The following is a 20,563-nucleotide window of genomic DNA, read 5'->3' as shown; positions in this document are numbered from 1 at the left end:
AATAGGGCTGTTCTTTCTTCCAGAACCATTAAGTGAATACAGGTAGTTTGTAATGCTTGTTTGGAAGTACCCAGTCATTTGAGCTGTACATATTAGTTAAAAAAGTCCGAGCAACATCAACGAAAAGATTTAAAAGTCTCCAAAATATTGGTAACTGCTTTTACCATGTATTTATGTGCACACACGTGTTCATAAACATGCAATATGTGAATGCCCAGTGTAGGAATTTGACATTGTAGTATCTATTAACCTTAAGTATACTTGATAGAGCCCTCCCTTAGACAGTCTTTATATGGGCTAAAAGTCTGTAAATAAGCAAAAAGACCTATGCTTCTAGAAAACACTTCTGTTTTTTCCTTTCACAGTGTTTTTGGAGGCATAGGTAGGTTGGTTGTTTTAACCTGTGACTTTTTTGCCTATTTCTGGAGATTGATTTAATGAACATGGAACCATGGAACCACCTTTCTGTTACTTGGAGGTTTCATTTCTTAGGTGATTGGGAGAATAAGCTGACTGGAAAGTAGACAGGCAGAAAGACTCCTTTGTATTATCTACCAAACAGCATCCTGCTTGCTATCCTTTTGTCGGATTAATAAGTAGTAAATAGTTGATTGTCAAGCTTGAACTCAGACTACAGTAAATGGATAGTAACATGTAAGATCAAGAGAATTAAGTTTGGAATTGTTTGGCCCAGTAACTTCTGTCAGGTATGGCTTCCAAGGAGCTTCTCTTGACATAGAGTGATGTCACGTACAGCAGGATTTGGTTCCTACACATCACTTACCTATTCTTGTCTTGCTAGTGTAACGCTTGACATAGAGTTTATCCATTCTGCAGCTTTTTGTGGATCTTGTAATAGATAGGAACCAGTCACATAGTTTTAGGGAATCCTTGATATCTTGCTCTAAAATATTGTGGGTTTAAGAAAAGAAGTGGGGGAGAGGTCAAGATGCCCCATGCCTGCATTTGTGGTCAAGCTATAAATAGGATGGCATGCAGCCTGACACAGTGTGATCTTTATCTGTGGTAGGTGTCCCCACCTCACTGCTCTTTTACAAATGAATGGCTTATTTTTGTTACAGTCTTACTGCATTAACTAACGTTTTCAGGGCAGAAAGTTTACCCAGCTATAAAGGAGATAGGAACTTTCATCAATGAGGCTGCATTTTCTGCAAGGCCATTGTCTGCAGGATTTAAGATTTGGTTGTTTCTTTGTTATTTCTTATCCCTCCAAACACGCAGACGTAATCGTTATCTATGAAAAGTCATCTTTGAGAGGGAGGATATGTATGTTGCCTCTCTTGCTAGATAGTCTCTAAAAGTTTCAGAGAGCGATAAATATGCATGAGCTGATTAAGGTGGTTAACAGCTATTCAGTTGGTTGGATTAAGGTGGTTGCAATTATCCAGTCATGTCCACTGGAAGGCAGCTCAGATATGCAAGTTGCTTCGAAGTGATGAAACCCCTTTTGCAGTAGCTGAGAGCTGGAGTAGGAGACATGTAATGTGTTTCTTGGCCAGAACGTGTTACTCGAGAGAATGCAACAGCAATCCAGGATAGCATTTTGCCAAAAATATCTGTTCCTTCTGTTGAAGCTTCAGTTGTCAAAAGGTGTTGGGTTATTTTTTAACTGGGTTTTCTACTTTTCAATGGGTTTCCATGTCATAACTGCTTTGGCATCCAGATTTGGATAGGAGAAGTAAGTTGGTGAAGGCTTATTGAAAAAGGGGAGATGGGACGAAGGAGGTTAAGTGGCCTTTCATGAGGTTACTGTTCTCTTTCTTAAGCTTTGTGTTCACTTACACAAACTGTTCTTGGTGAGGATGATCCATTTCCACCAAAATCCCTAGTGAAAAAAGTGGATTTTTTACACCAGAGAAGGCTGTGTATTGTGCACAATTTATAATCTGCTGAAAGGTTGCTTAAAATAACGTGCCAAGTTCTTTCCATCCAAAGTTCTGTATTTACTTAGATGAATACTCATACTGTGTTGGATCTGTCTTGTGTTCAGCAGAAAGATGAGTCTACTAGCAATGGTAAAACATGCTGACTTTCCTGAGAAACCTACTACAAGGCAGCCCACCTTTGTGTTAGAAATACGCTGTAGAGCTAAGTTTGAATTAATAAATAAAACCAATCTGCATCCTGTTTACTGTATGATTATAAAAACTGTTGATAAGTTTCCATTTCTTATGGTTTGATTCTAACAAATGTGTCATTATTATCCGTACGCAGAGGGTCAGGCATATTTACAGTCAATGATAATTGTCATTACAAAGGCTGCTTTCAACTAGAGTAAGCTCAAGTCTAAAATGATCTGACATTTTGGCCCTAATACTTGATGCAAGTGTAAAGCTATGCCCCAGAGTGCACATTACTAATGGCTTTAGATTGCTTTAGAAAATGGATACATTCACTATCTTGCTAAGAAGATAGCTATAATATCTTTACATATTTGCAAGACTTTTATTAGTGTTTTAGAAATACAGGACAAATAACTGATACAAGATTACAGTGCTCTGAAGTCAGTGTAGTTATAGGAGGTAGATGTACCTGAGAGTCACATGCTTTGGGGGTGTTTGTACTATCATAGGGAATTCCATACTATTACATTGTCTTAGTTTAATTAACTACAGGGTACTTAGTGCTTATTTAAAGGAACGTCCTCAAAAAATGGATCACATACCAAAATGGTTCACACAATATCATCTTCAGGCTTTGGAAGAAAAGTGCATACAGTTTGTATGGGTCAAACTTACTTCTGTTAAGTCACTTTGGTTTTGCTTTTAAAGTCTGGGGAGTAAAAGTGCTCTAAAGCATTTGAACATACTTCGGTAGCACAAGGGCTTTTCTTCGTGTAACAAATACTAGGATGCTTTTTCAAGTTTATGTGCTGAATGGTTAAATTCAGCATGGCAACACTCTGTGTTATGAAGGAATCTTGATAAAGTCTCTTGGTAGTTAAAAGTATTTGACTTGTTCGTGAATTTTACCGGCACACTTCTCTGAATGCTTGTTTCCATTGGATAAAAATTTGCAGTATTACAAAAGGTCCCCAAAACATCAGTTGTGGACATCTCATAAGGCTTATTCTGGCTCTCTCTTGTGAAACTATCTTCATCCCCTTGATAGGTAGTTATATTCCAATTAGAAGAGGGATTTATTTTTTTTTGTAGTTTGGAGGGTTTTTTTGGTGGGTTTTTGGTAGTGAGATTTGGGTGGTTTCTTTTTTTGTAGGGGGGTGGGGGTGAGGGATGTGTGGTGATTTGTTGGTTTTTTTTTAGGGACATTAATAATGAAATTCCAGGGGGCTGGTCAAATAGCATGTGATTTCCTGACAAGGTGATACCCAAAATTCATAAAATGTTTTTGTGTGAAGTTGCTTTCTCTGTAATCCTTGGGGTAGCTGGAATTAGAGTAGCAGCTTGATGAGAGAAAAAATTCTCTAAGGATCCACTGCTGTTGAAGTATAAAATTAATTACATTCTTGTTTAGGAAGGGGCTTCAGGACAGGTAATTACTAAACAAAATAAGTCTTTATACTCATTGTGTCTTACTCATGTCACACACAGTGAGTCTTTCATTAATAGTAATGATGTTCCTTACAGAGGATCATCTGAGAATGGACAGTGCCACTACGCTAGACACTGTAACTGGAAGATCAGACAGGTACTGCTCTGAGCAGCTTCTTGTCAAATAGCCAAAGCCTGGGAGGAGTAAAAATCAATTCCAGTAAATAATATGATGTTGGTTAATTTATAGAACTACTGTCTTGCTTAAATCGCATTTTTACTGCATTTGTCAGTATGTTGCACTACTGACATGATAAAATAATAACACAGGCACACATAGAATCCTTCAGTACTCATTGAAGACCCTTATAATCTCTGTCCTCATTTCAAGGAGTTCCACAGATAAGATTCCTGATATCCATCTGTAGCTTTATCTAAGCAAATAAATTGTTAAAGTAGGTTTTTAAACTGACTTGATTGCATTAAGATACTGCATCATTTGCATTGCAGCCATACAAGACTTCTTGTATTGTTCCCATTTATTTTCACAAGTGGGACAACATAGAAGCAGATTTCTCCACTTTCATTGCTCCAGGTTGTGTTGTGTTTTTTGGTTACTTGTAGGGGTTTTGAATCAAAATGCTACATTTTACTTGAACTTTAATGCTGAGTGGAAGTATTTTAACACTGCCTTCCCTTATGTATTACTAATCCAGTTAGCTGCTTCCTAATTACAAAATCTAGAGTTGCCCATATTCATTCTGAAACTTAGCTGTGGTTAGAAAAAACCTGGTCTTATTGGGATTGGAATGAATTGAGAGTTTGCTTTTCAGTTTAGTGGCAGCAGAATCAAGCCTTCACTTGTCATTCTACATTGTTCCTGCCTTTCTTTTCTTAATTCCTGCCTCTTGTTTCTTCATGGCTTCAGTTCTTAAGGAAATTTATGGAACAGTGGTCCTGCTACCAAGACCTATGGCACTCCCCCTATTAATCTTACCCTGTAATAAGAGTCAGCTGTTTAATTCTTCCCTTTGTTTTATGTCTCAACCATTTTTTGTATTCTGTCAGGACTTTGCTTCTCACCCCTGGTTACCAAGGGGCTTTAATAGCCTCTTGTGATGAACAAAATGCCACATCTATAAATCTTTCTGTCTCAATTCATCCAGCGTTTCTGTAGATCTGACCTTGAGAAGTTGTACTTGAGCTTTGAGGGCCTCCAGATCTTTAACTTCTCTCCTGTAGAAAACGTGGCTGTATCCCAGGCGCTGTGTATTTGTAGACAGTGGAATAAAGCAGTATCCTCTCCTAGCCTGACTGAACCTGCTGACCTCCAAATTATTTGCTTGCTTCTAACTTCACCTACTTTCAGTCTGGTGGTGGCTTACTCCTTAGAAAGGACTGAATGCTTTTTCGTGACAGATTCTTTTTAATAATTGCCCTGTTGCTTATGTGTTACAGATAAATTTTAAATGTTCATCACTGAGTCTAAGTAATAAAAAGCTAATATAGATTTCTATCATTTAATAATTAAAACCTTTATCAGCATAAGCAGAGGCACTTTATGCATCTGCTTTTAAATTTCCTGTTGCCATTAATGCTTTTAAATGTTCCAAGCTTCATTGCCCAGTAGTTATTTGTAACCACTTTGAACTGAACAGAGAAGCAAGCTCCAGTGTATTTAGCTTTTGCCTTTCACCATGTTTCTGTAATGTAGAAAACTGATACGAAGCTTTGTGGGGGGGTAAGAAAGCTGACATTTATCTTTTGACCTTCATGCAGCAGATGTTAGTCATCATACCTTTTTTCTTTGCCAGAACTCCCTAGCAGAGATTTGGCAGCATTGAATGGTGATGTCACATGCTGCTGTATCTGAAATTGCAGGAGCTCCTCATGCCTCCAAAGCGGGAGGAAGGAGATACCATGTTCTTCAGCTCTTCTAATGTTTATGCCAAGTACCTCCAGCACACAGTGATACAAAATCCTCGTTACAGGGATTCATAACTACAAGGTCTATTCCCCAGGCTTAATGCCTGAATGGAAGTGCTTTGCATTGTAATACATGCTGTTCTAAGGTTGAACGTGCAATGTGATAGGAGGGGCTAAAAGAAGTGTTGCTTGTCTTGGAAACCTTGAGACAATACATTTTAAATTCTTGGGTGATGTGGGGAAAAAGAAAGCCATTTGATCAGAAATATTCTTCATTGTTCAGTTTTAGTTTGCAGTGTGGATGGGTGGTTGCTGCTGGCCTTTGAACCCATGAATAGTTAGTGGTGGGGCACTGCAAGACTTGGATTTGCAGTATCATGTGGCATTGCAGGAGTAGGATCTTGTCATGATTCACTATTGCACTTGTCCTGTGAGTAGTCTGGTAGGTATAAAGGGTGCTATGCAAAAAGTAGCTTGAATGATGTCTTGAATTAGGATCTTACAGTGGTGAATTATTACACATACATTTTCATCTTGTAAGCTACAAGGCTCTATAAATAGCAGTTCTCTGTTATTTTTTCTGTAATATCATAGAATCACAGACTGGTTTGGGTTGGAAAGGACCTTAAGATCATGCAGTTCCATCTCCCTTATTCTAAGTGTATTTGAATTATTGGTCTCATGGTCAACTACACCTTTTAAAATTGCTGTCCCTCTACTTAATTGTATGTTGTTTATGCTTAGTTGTAAATTATGTGCATAACTTAACAAACTTTCAGAGCAGGAATCATTATGATAATGTCATACTAAGTACAGAGTATGAGCTTAATATTTCTGTTTCTTTTGATCATGTTTTTTTTCTGTGGAAGATGTTTAGAGGTGGAAAAAATTGTCAGAGGTTTGTCTCGCTTATTGTGAAGTATTTCCAAATGTCTAATAAGTGAATGTAATCTTTATCAGAGTAGTGTAAGGAGATGTATGAGAGGGGAGGGAAAGGAAATGAATTTTTATTCAATCTATTAATTGTCATATTTATAGTATAACGATAGTATATATCGTACTTAGTTAAAAGTTCTATCGAGGTATGATAAGCACTGGAAGTAATTTGAATTGAGTTAACAAAGGGAATAGAATGAAAATCATTTAAAACTGGTTCACACCAGCAATTCTTTGTGCACTATTAACTGCTAAGATCTAGTCACAAAACATTATTCTGAGGAGAAAAGGTTTAGTGAACCCTAGAAATTGGATTTGATTTATGCCAGAAAATCTGCCTTTTCACTGCTTGAGATTTCTATGGAAGGAAGCCACAGTCTTTTAGCCAATGGTTTCTAAGGTAACATCTTATAACAGAGCATCTGAAACCAATTTGGTTGTTAATGAGAAATAGTTCTCACGGTGGTGGGAAAGTGTGGAGTGAAAGAAAAGGCTTCAGGATTTGGCAGTCTGTCTGTAAAGGCATTTAAATAAATGTGTGCTGCTGCTCTGCTTATGACGTTTCTACATGGATTACAGATTCATAACTGCCTTTCCAGACTTGGCCTTTCCTATAAATTTTATTGGGAAGTTCTGCATGCTAACAATATTTCTGTACAACAGCGGAATAATTGAAATAGCGGCACTTTCCAGTAGAAACTTCTTCACTCGCATAGAAAAAAAACTACTTGCATTTTTTGTGTTATAGTGTATTTGTGCTGCCATAAACCACATTAAGGAATTGATGCCATATCAGAGCCATAGCATCCCACTGATAATAGATGCTCCTTACAGACTTTCTGGGCTTGTTGTGAGAGCAACTGAGAAGCTGCTTTCAGAGCTCCTTTTCTCATGTTCTGATTAGATAAATGGTGGGTCAGTGATCAGAGATGTCCGGTCATTTTACAGTAGATGATCTGAATATCCTTTACAGTCAAAGCCTCTTTGGGATGGAGGGAATAGAGTGCTTCTGTCAACAGTGGCTCATTGCCATTTCTTCCTTCCTCTCAGGAAGAGAGAAAACTAGCAATTCTGGCTTCCCTTTCCCTGGATACATAATAAACATGTCATGGCTCTCTCCTACCCTTTGGTGCCTGTGTTGATTTGTCTGAGTAGAATGGCAGAGTTTAAAATCATTCCTGCCTACTTTTCTTCCTCACCTTACTGAATTCTATGAGCTTATTCTAACTGAGTCGCACAGGAGAAAAACAGTCCCAGAGTGACCCCTTTTCACTAAGCAATGGGTCATACTTAGCAAAAAAGAGAAACATTACCAAAGTATATCTTATATATATATATGTGTATGTGTATATATATATATATATACAAAGTAATATCCATAATCCAGATAGCTTTTACAGAGGCAAGAGAAACTTCATGGTATACTCTCTAGACTCATTTAAGCAACGAACCTTTGAATGTGTTATATGTTCATTTGCTCTATGTATAGGCATAATTTTATGTTTTATCATCAAATTTGCTCATGAAGTTGCAGTGAAATAGAACTGTATTGGCACCAAATACTGTAACGTATTCATAAGATGCATTCTGTGGTCATGCATTATATGATGCATATTATATGAAGCATTATGTTGAAATAATGGAAATAAAACCAATAGGACAAGGTATTTCAAGGTATACAATGCCACATATACCCATTGAGTGTGTAAACATTGATAAAAGGATGTTTGAGCTTTTGTGAGTTCTTTTCTCAAGTGGTTACTTGTAGAAAAACCTGTGAAGGAATGGGTGTTTTTGTAGGTGTTTTGTTTGTCAACTGTTGTAATTTAGTACTGATGTCAGAAAATCTTCATCTCTGACACGATCACTAACAGGAACTCTTCTTATGTAAGTGATTCCATTGATTTCAAGTAGCCAAAGTTGTTAATGAGCTTCATGATGAAGTTACTCATCAACTTATTCGCATATTCAGATAAATAATCCTTTCACATTTCACAGAGAACATGAAGGCATGCTCTTCTACAAAGGCAGGGAGAAGGTAGGCCCTGATTGTCTTCGGAAAATGCAGATGCTTTGGATCTGGCTCTGTAGTTCTACAGCTTCTGTGAAGGAGAACAAAATGTTTAATGAGGCTGAGAGTCAGCTGAGATGGTGCCTAAAACTGGGAAGTGGGGTGTAGCATTGAGGGGGTGGGGAGGAGGTATGTTGTTGATTTTGTCTTGGGAAACGGTGCTGACTGGGTGGTTGGTTGTATTTTTCTGTGTAGTAACTGCGTTATGAACAGGATTCTGCCTTCCTAATAATGTTTGGAGGTTTGTAAGGGTTGCCAGAGCACGTTTCTCATCCCAGTTCTGGTGGCGGTCTTTTTCAGGGTGTATGAGTAATCATGACAAAATAACCATGTAAGTAAGTAAGCCTAGTTTTCAGTGGATTTGTGTCCCTTTGACCTACCACTGAAAATCCACTTGCTTCAGCATGTTTCTGAATAATGTTTCCTAGTTCTCTGTACCAAACACCAGGTTTTACTGCAAAATTAAACAGAAATGGGAATTTATAGAGCTTTCTTTCAACATAACTAACTGTCAAACACCATTCAGGCTAACATCTCTGTAGCACTCGCAGCTCGTGTGGCCATGTGTCCTGGTATGTAACTTCCTATTGTCACTTAATCCACCAAGTATATAAGTGAGTGCAGTAACATGAGAGAGGGAGGAAGGTGTCTCATGTAAAAGAGAAATTGAGAAAATAAGAAAACTCCTTCTTCACAAGAACATTACTTTCTTCTTTGTGTGGGTGTAAGTGCTCATATATTAAAAGGACATCGAGGTTTAAATTAAAGACAACAAAAGGCTTTCAAAGTGCCTGCTCATTGCAGGGGGTTGGTCTAGATGACCTTTGAAGGTCCTTTCCAACCCAAACTGTGCTATGATTCTATGATCTATCTATCCGTTACAGTATCCTTGTATCTCCCAGCCACCAATTTTCACAAAGTCCAGAGGATTTTAATCATATCAGAAATGTTTAGATCGAGATAGGTCAGTCATTGAGAGACTAGTGCTGTTCCCCTAGGAAAACAGGTTAAATGCTAGCTAGAAAATAGGCAACTTTTGCAGACTTACTTGTATTTGACTTCCTTTATTAAAAGCTGCTTCTATTTTTATTTAGAAACAGTAATGGGATACAATGGTTGCTAGTTCATTAATTTCAAATAAAAGATTGGATTTTGTCTTTAAATATCCATGTACAGTGTGAATTGCATCTCTGAGAAAAGGGGAGTCCCAAACATGTAAGAATGTTAAAAAAGTGTTCACACAATGCATGTAAGATATAAAAAAAAATACCAAATTCAAGTCACTCCACTTTCTTTTGTCACCCTTCTGCAGCTGTGAATTGTAGCATATTTAATCACATGAGTAAACCCAAGAAGACTGATTTCTAAAGTGCAGAAGCTGTTATGTCAGTCGCATAATTAACTTAGAAACCTGTTGTTCATGAGTAAGTTAAGGCTTGCAAAGTGGTAATATTAAAAAAGTGTTAAGCTCTCTTTTTAATTACTATGTAGAGCATCAGGACTGTTGTGGTTAATTTTTAGGCATAGAAACTGAGATAATTCCCTCCAGGCTGATCTTGGTTTCTTTATTTCCTTGTGAAACAAGTGTGCATGCCATCACTGAATGGAGAACAGGAAGAAAATTATTCTGGATTTTCCTTCTTTCGCATTCCCTTCCTTGAACTCAAAGGGTTAAATTTAAAAGGAAAAGGAAAAAAAAAAAAGTTGTTTGTCCTAAATGTTCTTGCTGAAATCTATTATGCATGAAAAGAGTCTGAGTCCATTTGCGAGACCTCTAAATGAACTCCATTCATTCTGCGCCTAGAAATGTCCATTCAGCCAGAAACAGACACAATAGTTACAACCTTATTTCTTTGGCACCAGTACCAGCTTATGAAAAGTAAAGGAACTGTTATGAAAAAGTATAGTAATTTTTCTATGCTAGTTATATAATGCTTAAGTTAAATCTCTTTAGGATTTGAATAATGCAATATTTGCATATATATTCTTTGCCTAGAGTTGCAATGTAGTAGCAATGCATTCATCTAAAATTTGTCAACATTGATATTTTGAGAATGTAAGTTAACCCAGCTTGACTTACCTTGAGGTAAAACAAGGTTACAGGGACATCTGTTTCTAGATGAATCATAAATTAATTATAAATAGTGGCTATAAAGAAAAGAAGAATTTTGAATTTTTGACTTTTAAAACATTAAAACTTTGTTTACATGTGGAAGGTAAAATACGTCTGATACACATCTCAACACTGTAGGAATATAGTAGTATAATTTCATCACTTTCAAATCCATGAAGATAAATGAAGAATTCCATATTCCACAGTTTGTAGGTCATAAACACAAAGTGGGGATTGACCCATTGTGGTCAGCAGAGTGTCATGATCTTTGGGTGGATGCATGTTATGTCAGACCTGTTACATCTTATTTTAAATGACTTGGAGTGTTGAGCAAGGTTACAGAGTTATCATTTGCTTTCCTTCTAAGCTTAGGAATGAACAAAAATCCTGAGCATGTAGGAGAATCTGGCTTGCCTTCATGCAGGTAGGGCTTTTGGAAGCCCTCCTCATTCTTGCTGGCATTGTTAATATATGTATGAGAAAGTACTGCATATTCCCATGGGCGTTCCCTCTCCAGTTCAGGTGTGGGAGTTTTAAGGATGAGTCATAAGTAACTGTATGTATATTTTCATTTGTTCCCGTTTGCTGACAGTCTGTGGGGGGCATATACATTTGTTAATGTCATAACATGCAGATAGTGTTTGATGTAGGCATAAACATTCTTTCTGGAGGGAAAGTTGACAGCAGATAGAAAATTCAGTTCTTCTTCTTTGACCTGGAGTCCTTAATTTAGATTCATCAGAGGCTGAACACCCTGTTGCTGTTGACTGTCATGACTGCTCTGGGCCTTTAACTGGGAAGTTAGTGACTTGGCTGTTTTCATGCCAACTCTTTACTGGTAACACCAGGGCCTTTAAGTACTAATCATCATCTCAGAAGGTGGCTTTGGTAGCTGGCTAGAGCTGACTGAGCATTTCCTCCAACAAACTGTAGAAAATACTATTTGTGGGAAGTGTGTGAGTGATGAGGCATGGGTGAGGGGCTCATTGCAGGAAAAACAACTAACAGGAAAGCGTAAGTAGAAACATCATCCTTGCTCTCAACCAGTTCTTTATCTGACAGTCCTCCTGCTGGTTGCTTTTCCTGCTGAGTCCCCTCCTCTTTCCGTCCCCTTGACATGCAAAATACACATCCCAGTGAATACCTACACAATGAGAGTTACAATACTTTGTTACTGAAACTCCCTGTATGCCCATTCTGGAATTCTTGGGTAGGATTCCATTGTTTTGGTTGCTGCTGAGGTTGATGTGATGTGAATTGCACCTGTGATATGGCCTGGTCTAGGGTTGTACAATGCAATAATAACTTGAAGCTAACAGGAGTTAACAGAGTAAAGGTTTCAGGATATGCTTTCCACAAAGTAAATTGTTTTTCAGGTTACGTTTTACTTCTTATTAATATTTTCATCTGTAAATGTTGTGCTTGTATATGAAAATCAAGGGCCATATACTTATTTTCCATAAAGTATGTGTTTTCTCTTCTATGATCTTCAGCCTGACTTCTGGAATCAGTTCTTTACACTTAAATGTTGTTGATATTTGATTTTGGTGAAGTAATTTCTGATCAGCATCAGCATTCCAGCACTTTAAGTATTTTCCCAGCCTAGAGATCTGTCAGTTCCCATTTCCTTATTATTAGGAAATGAAAATTGAATAAGGTGATTCTGTGACAATAGACAAAAAAGGAAAACAACAATTAAAAAGAATGATAAAATATGTCCCTCATAACTTACTGCTGACAATTCATTTCTGCTTTTGTTCGTTTAGGTACTTCCCATCAAGGTGGCTATTCCCACGATGCTGTGGTCCATGCAATACAAAGCTGTGGCATTCGTCATATTGACACAGCAAAACGATACGGCTGTGAATCTCTGCTCCAAAAGGCCATCAAAGAGAGTGGTGTGAAACGAGAGGACATCTGGCTAACTACCAAACTGTGGCATAGTGATTATGGCTATGAAAACACAAAAAAAGCATGCTTGGAGTCATGTGAAAGACTTGGTGTTGAATACCTTGGTATGAATCTTTGCATATGCTCATTTATTGCACCTTCTATGCGAATATTTGCAAAGATGAATGAATTCCTGAAAAAACAATGTAGAACAGATAGATCACAGAAACCAAACCCTGCCTTTGTTTACATATTTGTAGATACCTTGTTCTGTTCTCTAGGAAGTTCACATGCATTCAACAGAAAGCACAGAATTTTTCCTTACTGCAGATATTTTACAACAGATCAAGGTATTTTTGTAAAGCCTGGTTGGATGGGACTTGGAACAAGCTGCTCTAGTGGAAGGTGCCCCTGCCTGTGGCAGGGGTTGGAACTGGGTAAGATTTAAGGTCCCTTCCAACACAGACCACTCTGGAATTCTGTGAGGAACCACTACATGACTTTCATCTATTTTGCTAAAAACACCTGAAAAGATTCATAAACTTTCTGATAATTTATTAGTAACAGAGAGACAAAAATGCCTAAATTCTTCTGTGGTCTGTTAAATCTCAAGGAATGGGATTCCTTTCTAAAACTTGTTTTGTAGGTCTCTTAACTTTTAAAAAGTCTCAGTATCTGCCTTTGGCTTGGCCTGTTGCAGTATACTGCAGGGAAAATGTTAGCAGTATCTACAAGCCTTTAGAAGACTAACTCTAAGTAGCACTGGATTAGATTTACGCACTTTGGAACTTACCCTGATTATAAACCTCTCATCCAAGACGTGATGTTGGAACTCCCTTATTAGACAGGCAAAGAGTTGCAATAATGACACTGATTAATTCTTTGCAACAGCTCATGGGAGAGGAGGTACCTGATCAAAATAAACATGGTGTTTTTTAAAATGCTTTTGCTGCTTCTTCCCCAGCTGGAGCAATGAAAAGGAAGTTGAGGGAGAGGAATATGAACTTAAACTAATAATCTAAAACAGTGATGTTGGTGAAGATAGTGTTTATGCTGATAATTCAGAAATAATTGACCTAACAGCCAGACATTATCTGTCAGTGTCCTGAAAACCCTCATTTTGCTTCTTTCTTCACACTGTCCCCCTGTTACAAATAAATACACTTTAAAGAAGAAGTGAACAGCTTTTGTGACGTACATAACTTGCAGGATTAATGGCATGCAGTATTAATGGCAGTCGTATGCTGTATTCACTGGCTTTTTTTCTTGGGTGCTTTGTAAGATGAAGGGGAAAACAACCCTGTATCTGTTAGACTGAGACATTTTTGGTTTCATTCTTTCTGGAATTGTATTCTTTAACTTCCTGCCCAGGTACAGAATAATGCAAAATGAAATCAAATCTCTTTTTTGTCTGTCTTGGGCAAATACAGGTCACTACAAGGAGAAGTTCATAGGCAAAGTTTCAAGTGCTGACTTTCTCCTCTAAATTAAGAAATAACATGTTCCCTCTCTGCTTACTGCTGCTTACGTTTTGTGTTTGCTTGCTTTTTTCTGCCTGCTATGGCACTGGTGCTGAATGTTGATGAGAGGAAAGCTTGACTCCCTTCCAGGAATTAGTTTTCAGTGATTTGCTTTTACTTTCTCAGGTAGTAGGCTGATTAAAGTGGGTGGTCACACCAATACTTAGTTTACATATTGCTGCTCAGCAGAAATATGTGAAACACTGAAAAAAATACCTGAGAGCAAGAAATGTGGAAATACTGTCACCATTTGAATGAATCGTGGGAATGACAGAAACAGAAATTCAGTTTGTCAGATAAGTTCAGCTACGAGACTTTTTTTCCCTCACACCACTAAGACAAATTAAGTATTACAACTGCCTATGCAATTTGCAACATCTCTGTTGGATCAATTCCACAGACTATTTTTGTTAAACATAGTATGATAGCACTTGTGTGAAAGAGTTCTATGTTTAATACTGTATGTGCTGGTGAAAAAGACCTTCAGATGAGGTGCAATACACGGTGTGTTTTGTGGAGTTCACAGAAACCACAGAGTCACAGAATCAAAGGATCCACTAGGTTGGAAAAGACCTTTAAGCTCATCCAGTCCAACTGTACCCCAGCACTGCCAAGGCCACCCTAACACATGGCACTGAGGCCTTGTCTCCACGGTGTGTGAACACTTGCAGGGACGGTGACTCCAGCCCTGCCCTGTTCAGCCTGTTCCAATGCCTGAGCACCCTCTGGGGAAGGAATTGTTCCTCAGCTCCATCTAAACCTGCCCTGGTGCAGCTTGAGGCTGTTTCCTCTTGTCCCATCCCTTGTTCCCTTGGGAGCAGAGCCCAGCCCCTCCTGGCTCCATCCTCCTGTCAGGCAGTTGTAGGGAGCTATCAGGTCCCCCTTGAGCCTTCTCTTCCCCAAACTGAACCCTGCAGGTCCCTCAGCCGTTCCCCATCACACTTGTGCTCCAGGCCCTGCACCAGCTCCATTGCCCTTCTCTGGCCCTGCTCCAGCACCTCAATGTCTCTGTTGTAGTGAGGGGCCCCAGAGCTGAACACAGGATTCAAGGTGCGGCCTCACCAGTGCCCAGTGCAGGGGCACAATCCGTGCCCTGGCCCTGCTGCCACACTGGTGCTGATACAGGCCTGGATCCTGGTGACTTCCTGGCTGCCTGGACACAAGCTGCTCATGTTCAGCTCCGTCAGTCAGCACCCCCAGGTCCTTTTCCATGAGCCCCACTCTTCCCATCATGCTTTAGGATGTCCTGTACCTTCTGTCTGAAAGCACTCAGCTGGAAGCTGCTGTTTTAATGATTTTCAAGCAAAAAGTGCCAGTATCTTAGAACATGAACTTTTGAAGTGTTTAAAGAGTGCTTAGCGTAAGAGCTTTTTGTGGGAAATTGAGGCTTATCACAGCTATAAGAAAAGTTAACCATAATGCAGAGGATTGGTTTGAAGATGTTACAAGGTTGTAGAATTAAGCTTAGATATCCTAGCTCTGTTCTCATTTGCTCCTGCACTTTGTGTCCCTCTTCTGCTGGGTAGTCTATACCATAGAGTGGACATGAAATCCATGATAAGAAAAGATCCTGTAATGCAGGGCAGTTTGTGCCCAAGCTCATTTAGGAAAGTGAATTCCTTAGTTAAAGCTGGCAGTTTTTGTGTCAAATAGGAATGTGAAATAGGTAGGTGAAATGTACCTGAATCAGAATTTCTTGATTTCATTCTATGATATTAACCAAATATGTGCAGGTTTACAGCATTTCCCTAAAGATACATGGTTCATATAAAAATGGAAAGTTCCTAAATAATAGCTCTAGGATGCTGGACCTTTATGTTGGAGGGAAAGTTTGTCATTCAGAAGACTGCAAAAAGAAAATGTTGTAGGAGGCCTGGCAGCTAAATGTGTATCTGAGCAATTTGTTCCAGGAAAGGTCCTGTTAATTTTCTTGAGGAATGTTATGTGCTACCCAGTCCATCCATGCAAACTGAGTTAGAGACTTAGGAAATAATCATAGGAATTGATAAATCCAAGCATTAGCAGTATACGTAGTGCCAGTTGTTGAGACAGATGAACTGTTGGAAGCAGCCATAGCCTTTTAAGAGAAGTGTTCCATGTAAAATACTGTTATGAAACCTTTTCGTAAACAGTTTTTGAGCAAATGGATTAGGAGAGTACTGTTCTGGGATTTTTATTGGAGTCAGTAGATGATATATCCATGAGAAGCTGGAAATTTATATTAGCTGTGGGCAGTGGCTGTAACAGATATTCTGCTCCTTGCAATTTCTAAATGTGGTCCTCAAGCAGCAGTCACAGTAAACCAATATGAAATGGCAGCAAATCTTCAGGGTTTGGCACTAGCAGAACACATTCCTTGGGTTTTGGATCAAACCTCCGAAGTAATTTCTTCTTGAATGTGATTTGTGGGTTACTGAATTCATAAACAATTTGATTTTCCTTTTGACTCTTCAGAGCCTGTCACATCCAGGCAAATCTGACCTGTCACAAATCCTCAACTGGAGTTGGACAAATGCTCTATCAGCATATTCAGTGTACTAGGTGAATCACATGAATGATGTTAATACACCCAGTTCAGATTGTGTATAATTCAGAACACACTGGAAGTTGCTTCACATCGATCCTTGTTCCAGTGGAATTTAAAAGAGGTGGGACAGGTGAGAAAAATCATCATGTACATACTAAATGCAGTGACAGTTGAGAAAAGCAGGGAAAACACAAGCACCGCATTGAGATAACTGTGCAAAACATTGGAAAATAGACTTTTGCTTGTAGGTTTGGTATGAGTTGGGGCTTGTTCTTCAAAACTAGGCTTGTCCTAGTGAATTTTTACCTCTATTTTTAATAGTGTATTAGGAATTTTATTAGGACCAGAACTGCACACTCTTAGTTCCATGACAACATGCTGTTGGCTTTTAGATGTGTAAAATGTCCCTGTCCTTTTGAGTTAAGAACTGTGTTGATTGTAGGCGCTGCAGCTGAGAAGCAGTGAGCCGCACTGTTTTAAATGTGTGTGAACAGTTCACATGTTAATTTTAGTTTTCCTGCAGCAGTGTTTTTGACATCTGAATGAATTTCAGGCCCTCACTAACCACTGCACCGCTACAGCCTGATGATAAAGGGTGATTTAAAAAGCTGGTAAATACAGAATTTGATTGTGAATATTTGGAGATTTTTTTTCTTCTTTCTCAAGCACATCCTGATACTGAATCATTGTGGGGTTTTGGGGTTGAGATTGTTTTACAAAATATATGGTTGGAAGGTGTCTCAAAGTATTGGTTACTCTATCCAACCTAGAAGGCACAACCCCATCGTTCCCAACACATAGAAATGTAACCTGTTCTTAAACACCTCCAGTGATCAAGTTCCACATTTCTTGATTACTAGCACCTGAAGCTATTTTGATAAACAATTTCAAACTAATTTCTTGCCTCCAAAATCCAAATAAGAGTGTTTCTGTTCTTGTCATCCCCCACGAGGGGAAATACTTTAAGCAAGAGTGTGGGTGTAGGTGTGAATATGAAAATGAAATTGTAGTCCTGGGTTTATGAGGTGCTTACTGCTTTTCTTGGCCTACAGGTATTATGAAAAGGTTTCTACCAGATGCAATAGAAGTAAGCAAATCCCAATTTAAAATTAGCACTGCTTAGTTGATTTCAGTAGAAGGGCAGCTCCATTGCTTGTTGCAAGATACATTGTATTCCTTCCACTTGCAGTTGGGCTGGGGTGGTTTGTGCGTGACTGGTGGAAAGACCATTCTACTCATTTATCTCTGAGATAAGGTACCTTTGCCCCACATCTTTTGTGAACGCTTCTTGCAGTCAGGAAGGCTGCACTTTTAAGATGCTATTCTAGCCCTAAAGGTGTAGATTTCTAATGGGGGAGTAATTTTATTTCATAGAATCATAGGATAGTTAGGGTTGGAAAGGACCTTAAGATCTAGTTCCAAACCCCCCTGCCATGGGCAGGGACACTTCCCAGTAAACCATGCCACCCAAGGCTCTGTCCAGCCTGGCCTTGAACACCGCTTCAACAAAAAGCATAAATTAAAATAAACATCATAGTATGATATGGACATCACAACCTGATAACTTGGCCTTCCTAAAATAAAGGGCCAACAACTCATTGTGTTCGCACTGAGGAGGTCCCAGGCACTAACACAGGGAAGGCTGATGTACTGCACGTTTTTAAATACCCAAGGCCAGAGATGTTTTAGTTATCAAATCTTTTAAAAGTCATTCTTCTGAGAGTGCTCCTGTTTCTTGGGCTGAGTACAAAGCATCTTTGTAGAAATTCAGGATGTAGCTATTTCTGTGAACATTTTCATACTGTGATGTCTAACTGAATACTCAGGCTTTTGGAAAAGTAGCTTTTGGTGAAATTCCACTGAAGTTAATGGTTATTTTTTGTTGGTGTTATGTGCTGTGGTTTTGCATAGTTAAAGCAGTTGTTATTAGTCTGATTTGGAGAACATAACAAACAGCAATTAAAGATATGTAATTCTCCCATTTTTATGTGAGGCATCATATACTAATAACTTACATATGACATTTGCTTTATCTAAGCAAAAAAGTTTAAATTAAGACCTGACAGTCTCTGGCAGTAAGTACTGCCAATGGCACATATATAACTGTGGATCAAATTCAACGCTTGGTGTTAGCAATTCCTAATGCTAATTCTTGGGGTTGCATCTAATGTAAGTCAGTGGAAATTTTGGAAGAGACTTTCTTGGCAGCAGAATTACACTAGTCCTGAGATTTTTAACATAACCTTACCAAATGCTTTAATCAAGATCCCAATATTAGTTTTTGCTGAATGCCACAGAACGTGGTATTTATTCCTATGCCATATATTGGTATTTATTCTTAATAAATACCTTTTTTTTTCAGAGCAATTAAAGAAGAAGTAATTATTCACAGCTCAGTGATGAACAAGTCTGCTTGTGGTTTTTTACTTGTTTGCTAAATTAGGAGAGGATTTTATGTATATAAGGGCAACCAATAAGCAACTTTCTCTATTAATGTGACATAAATCCAGATGCTGCAGATCATTACAGATCAGTGATATATTCTTGTGTGAGCAGCTGTGTTTAAAAGTTGAATGGGTTATTGATATCAGAAAGTGCAAAGCTCAGATTTTGGTGACCGTCCAAAATGATTCTTTTTTATACATCCTATAATGTATGTTACTGTACAAAACTCTGTACTGTTCTAATTAAATTCTTAGTCTAAGCAAAATACTCTCTTAAACAGTATGACAGTGAGGTATCCAAACAGGAGCTGGTGTATTATAGTGAATTTCATGTTCCCTTTTCTTCCTAAACCAGACATGAATTTTTATTTAGAGGGGTGGAAAGCTACAATAGCAGCCCAGTGGTATTGTTAGCATTAGTGCAGTCCTTAAACGTGAATAAAAGAAAAATAGGGCAGAGGATCTGTGTTTTCTCAAAGAGGGGCTGTGAATGAATGGTGTGATGCATTCGGAGAACAAAAAACTCTGCATAGCTTTTAGTTCTTAACTCTGTGTCTGAAATGCCAAAAAAGGAATACTAGAGCACAAAGACAGACAACGGTGTACATCTCAGTCATGCATTTATTTCCTTTTCCTGTTTTCTGTCAGACTAAGCTATGCAGCAAAGAACAGCACTCTGTGACTGGGATGCCTGCAGTTACCTGTTACATATATCTGCAGTTACAATTTGGGAAGTAATGTAATTGTGTTCAAAGTAGCTCTGAAGTTTCTCAGTAAGGTTGTCTGCAGATTTATAAAGGAGTTACAGATCCTATCAATTTTGGAACTCTGACTCCAATAGATGTACATGTCTCCTTTTTAATTTATGTTGGAAATGCTTGGGTAGTCTTTTCTTGCATGGAGACAGCCAGTTCCAATAGCTGCTTGGATAAGTTCATCAGCAGTAAATACTGCTTCTGTTTGAAACTGTGATACTATTTCATAAAATGCAGTAAAGCACAAGCTTTTTCCCTTAATATCTGCTGGCAACAAAATTTAGCAAAAAAAAAAAACCGTGCATGAACAAATGTGCTGAGATTTCCAACAGAAATTTGTAACAGAAGTATTCTTTAGAAAGTAAACCCAGAACTCACCACTGAATTTGTATAAAATACCCACAGAACTGCCAAACAGATTTATCTTTGTAGAATCATAGGGTCCCAGACTGGTCCTGCTTGTATGACCTTAAGATCATCCAGTTCCAACCCCCGCCATGGGCAGGTATACCTCACACTAAACCATGTTGCCCAAGGCTCTGTCCAGCCTGGCCTTGAACACCGCCAGGGAAGGAGCATTCACCAGTGCCAGCACCTCAGCACCCTCACAGGGAAGAGCTTCTGCCTTAGATCTAACCTGAACTTCCCCTGTTTCAGTTTGAACCCATCACCCCTTGTCCTATCACTACAGACCCTGATGAAGAGTCCCTCTCCAGCATCCCTGTAGCCCCCTTCAGGCACTGGGAGCTGCTCTGATGTCTCCACGCAGCTTCTCCTCTCCAGGCGGAACAGCACCAACTTTCCCAGCCTGTCTACATAAAACTTCAGGAGTTGTGGCCCTTCAGCAGTATTCCAGCCTTAATTCCAGT

At 38.7% G+C, this 20,563-nt stretch overlaps 1 protein-coding gene across 11 annotated transcripts in view; it reads left to right on the top strand.

Moving 5' to 3' along the window:
* Positions 1 to 20,563, top strand: part of LOC133225990 (uncharacterized oxidoreductase ZK1290.5-like) — a 447,194-nt gene that overhangs the window by 2,538 nt on the left and 424,093 nt on the right. For all 11 annotated transcript variants that reach the window (XR_009729343.1, XR_009729342.1, XM_061379026.1 and 8 more), the window contains exon 2: positions 12,325 to 12,573. Coding sequence is in view for 9 of the 11 variants with exons in the window: in XM_061379026.1 (XP_061235010.1) it covers positions 12,325 to 12,573 (249 nt within the window). In the remaining 2 variants the exon portion in view is untranslated. The remainder of the gene's footprint in view (positions 1 to 12,324; positions 12,574 to 20,563) is intronic.

The sequence above is a fragment of the Neopsephotus bourkii genome, unplaced genomic scaffold (genome assembly GCF_033783945.1).
Source record: "Neopsephotus bourkii isolate Nb327-2 ecotype Australia unplaced genomic scaffold, CSIRO-AGI_Nbou_v1 NB_1768, whole genome shotgun sequence".
NCBI lineage: Eukaryota > Metazoa > Chordata > Aves > Psittaciformes > Psittacidae > Neopsephotus > Neopsephotus bourkii.
The sequence above is the reverse complement of the archived record's forward strand: the minus strand, read 5'-3'. Positions and strand labels throughout refer to the sequence as shown.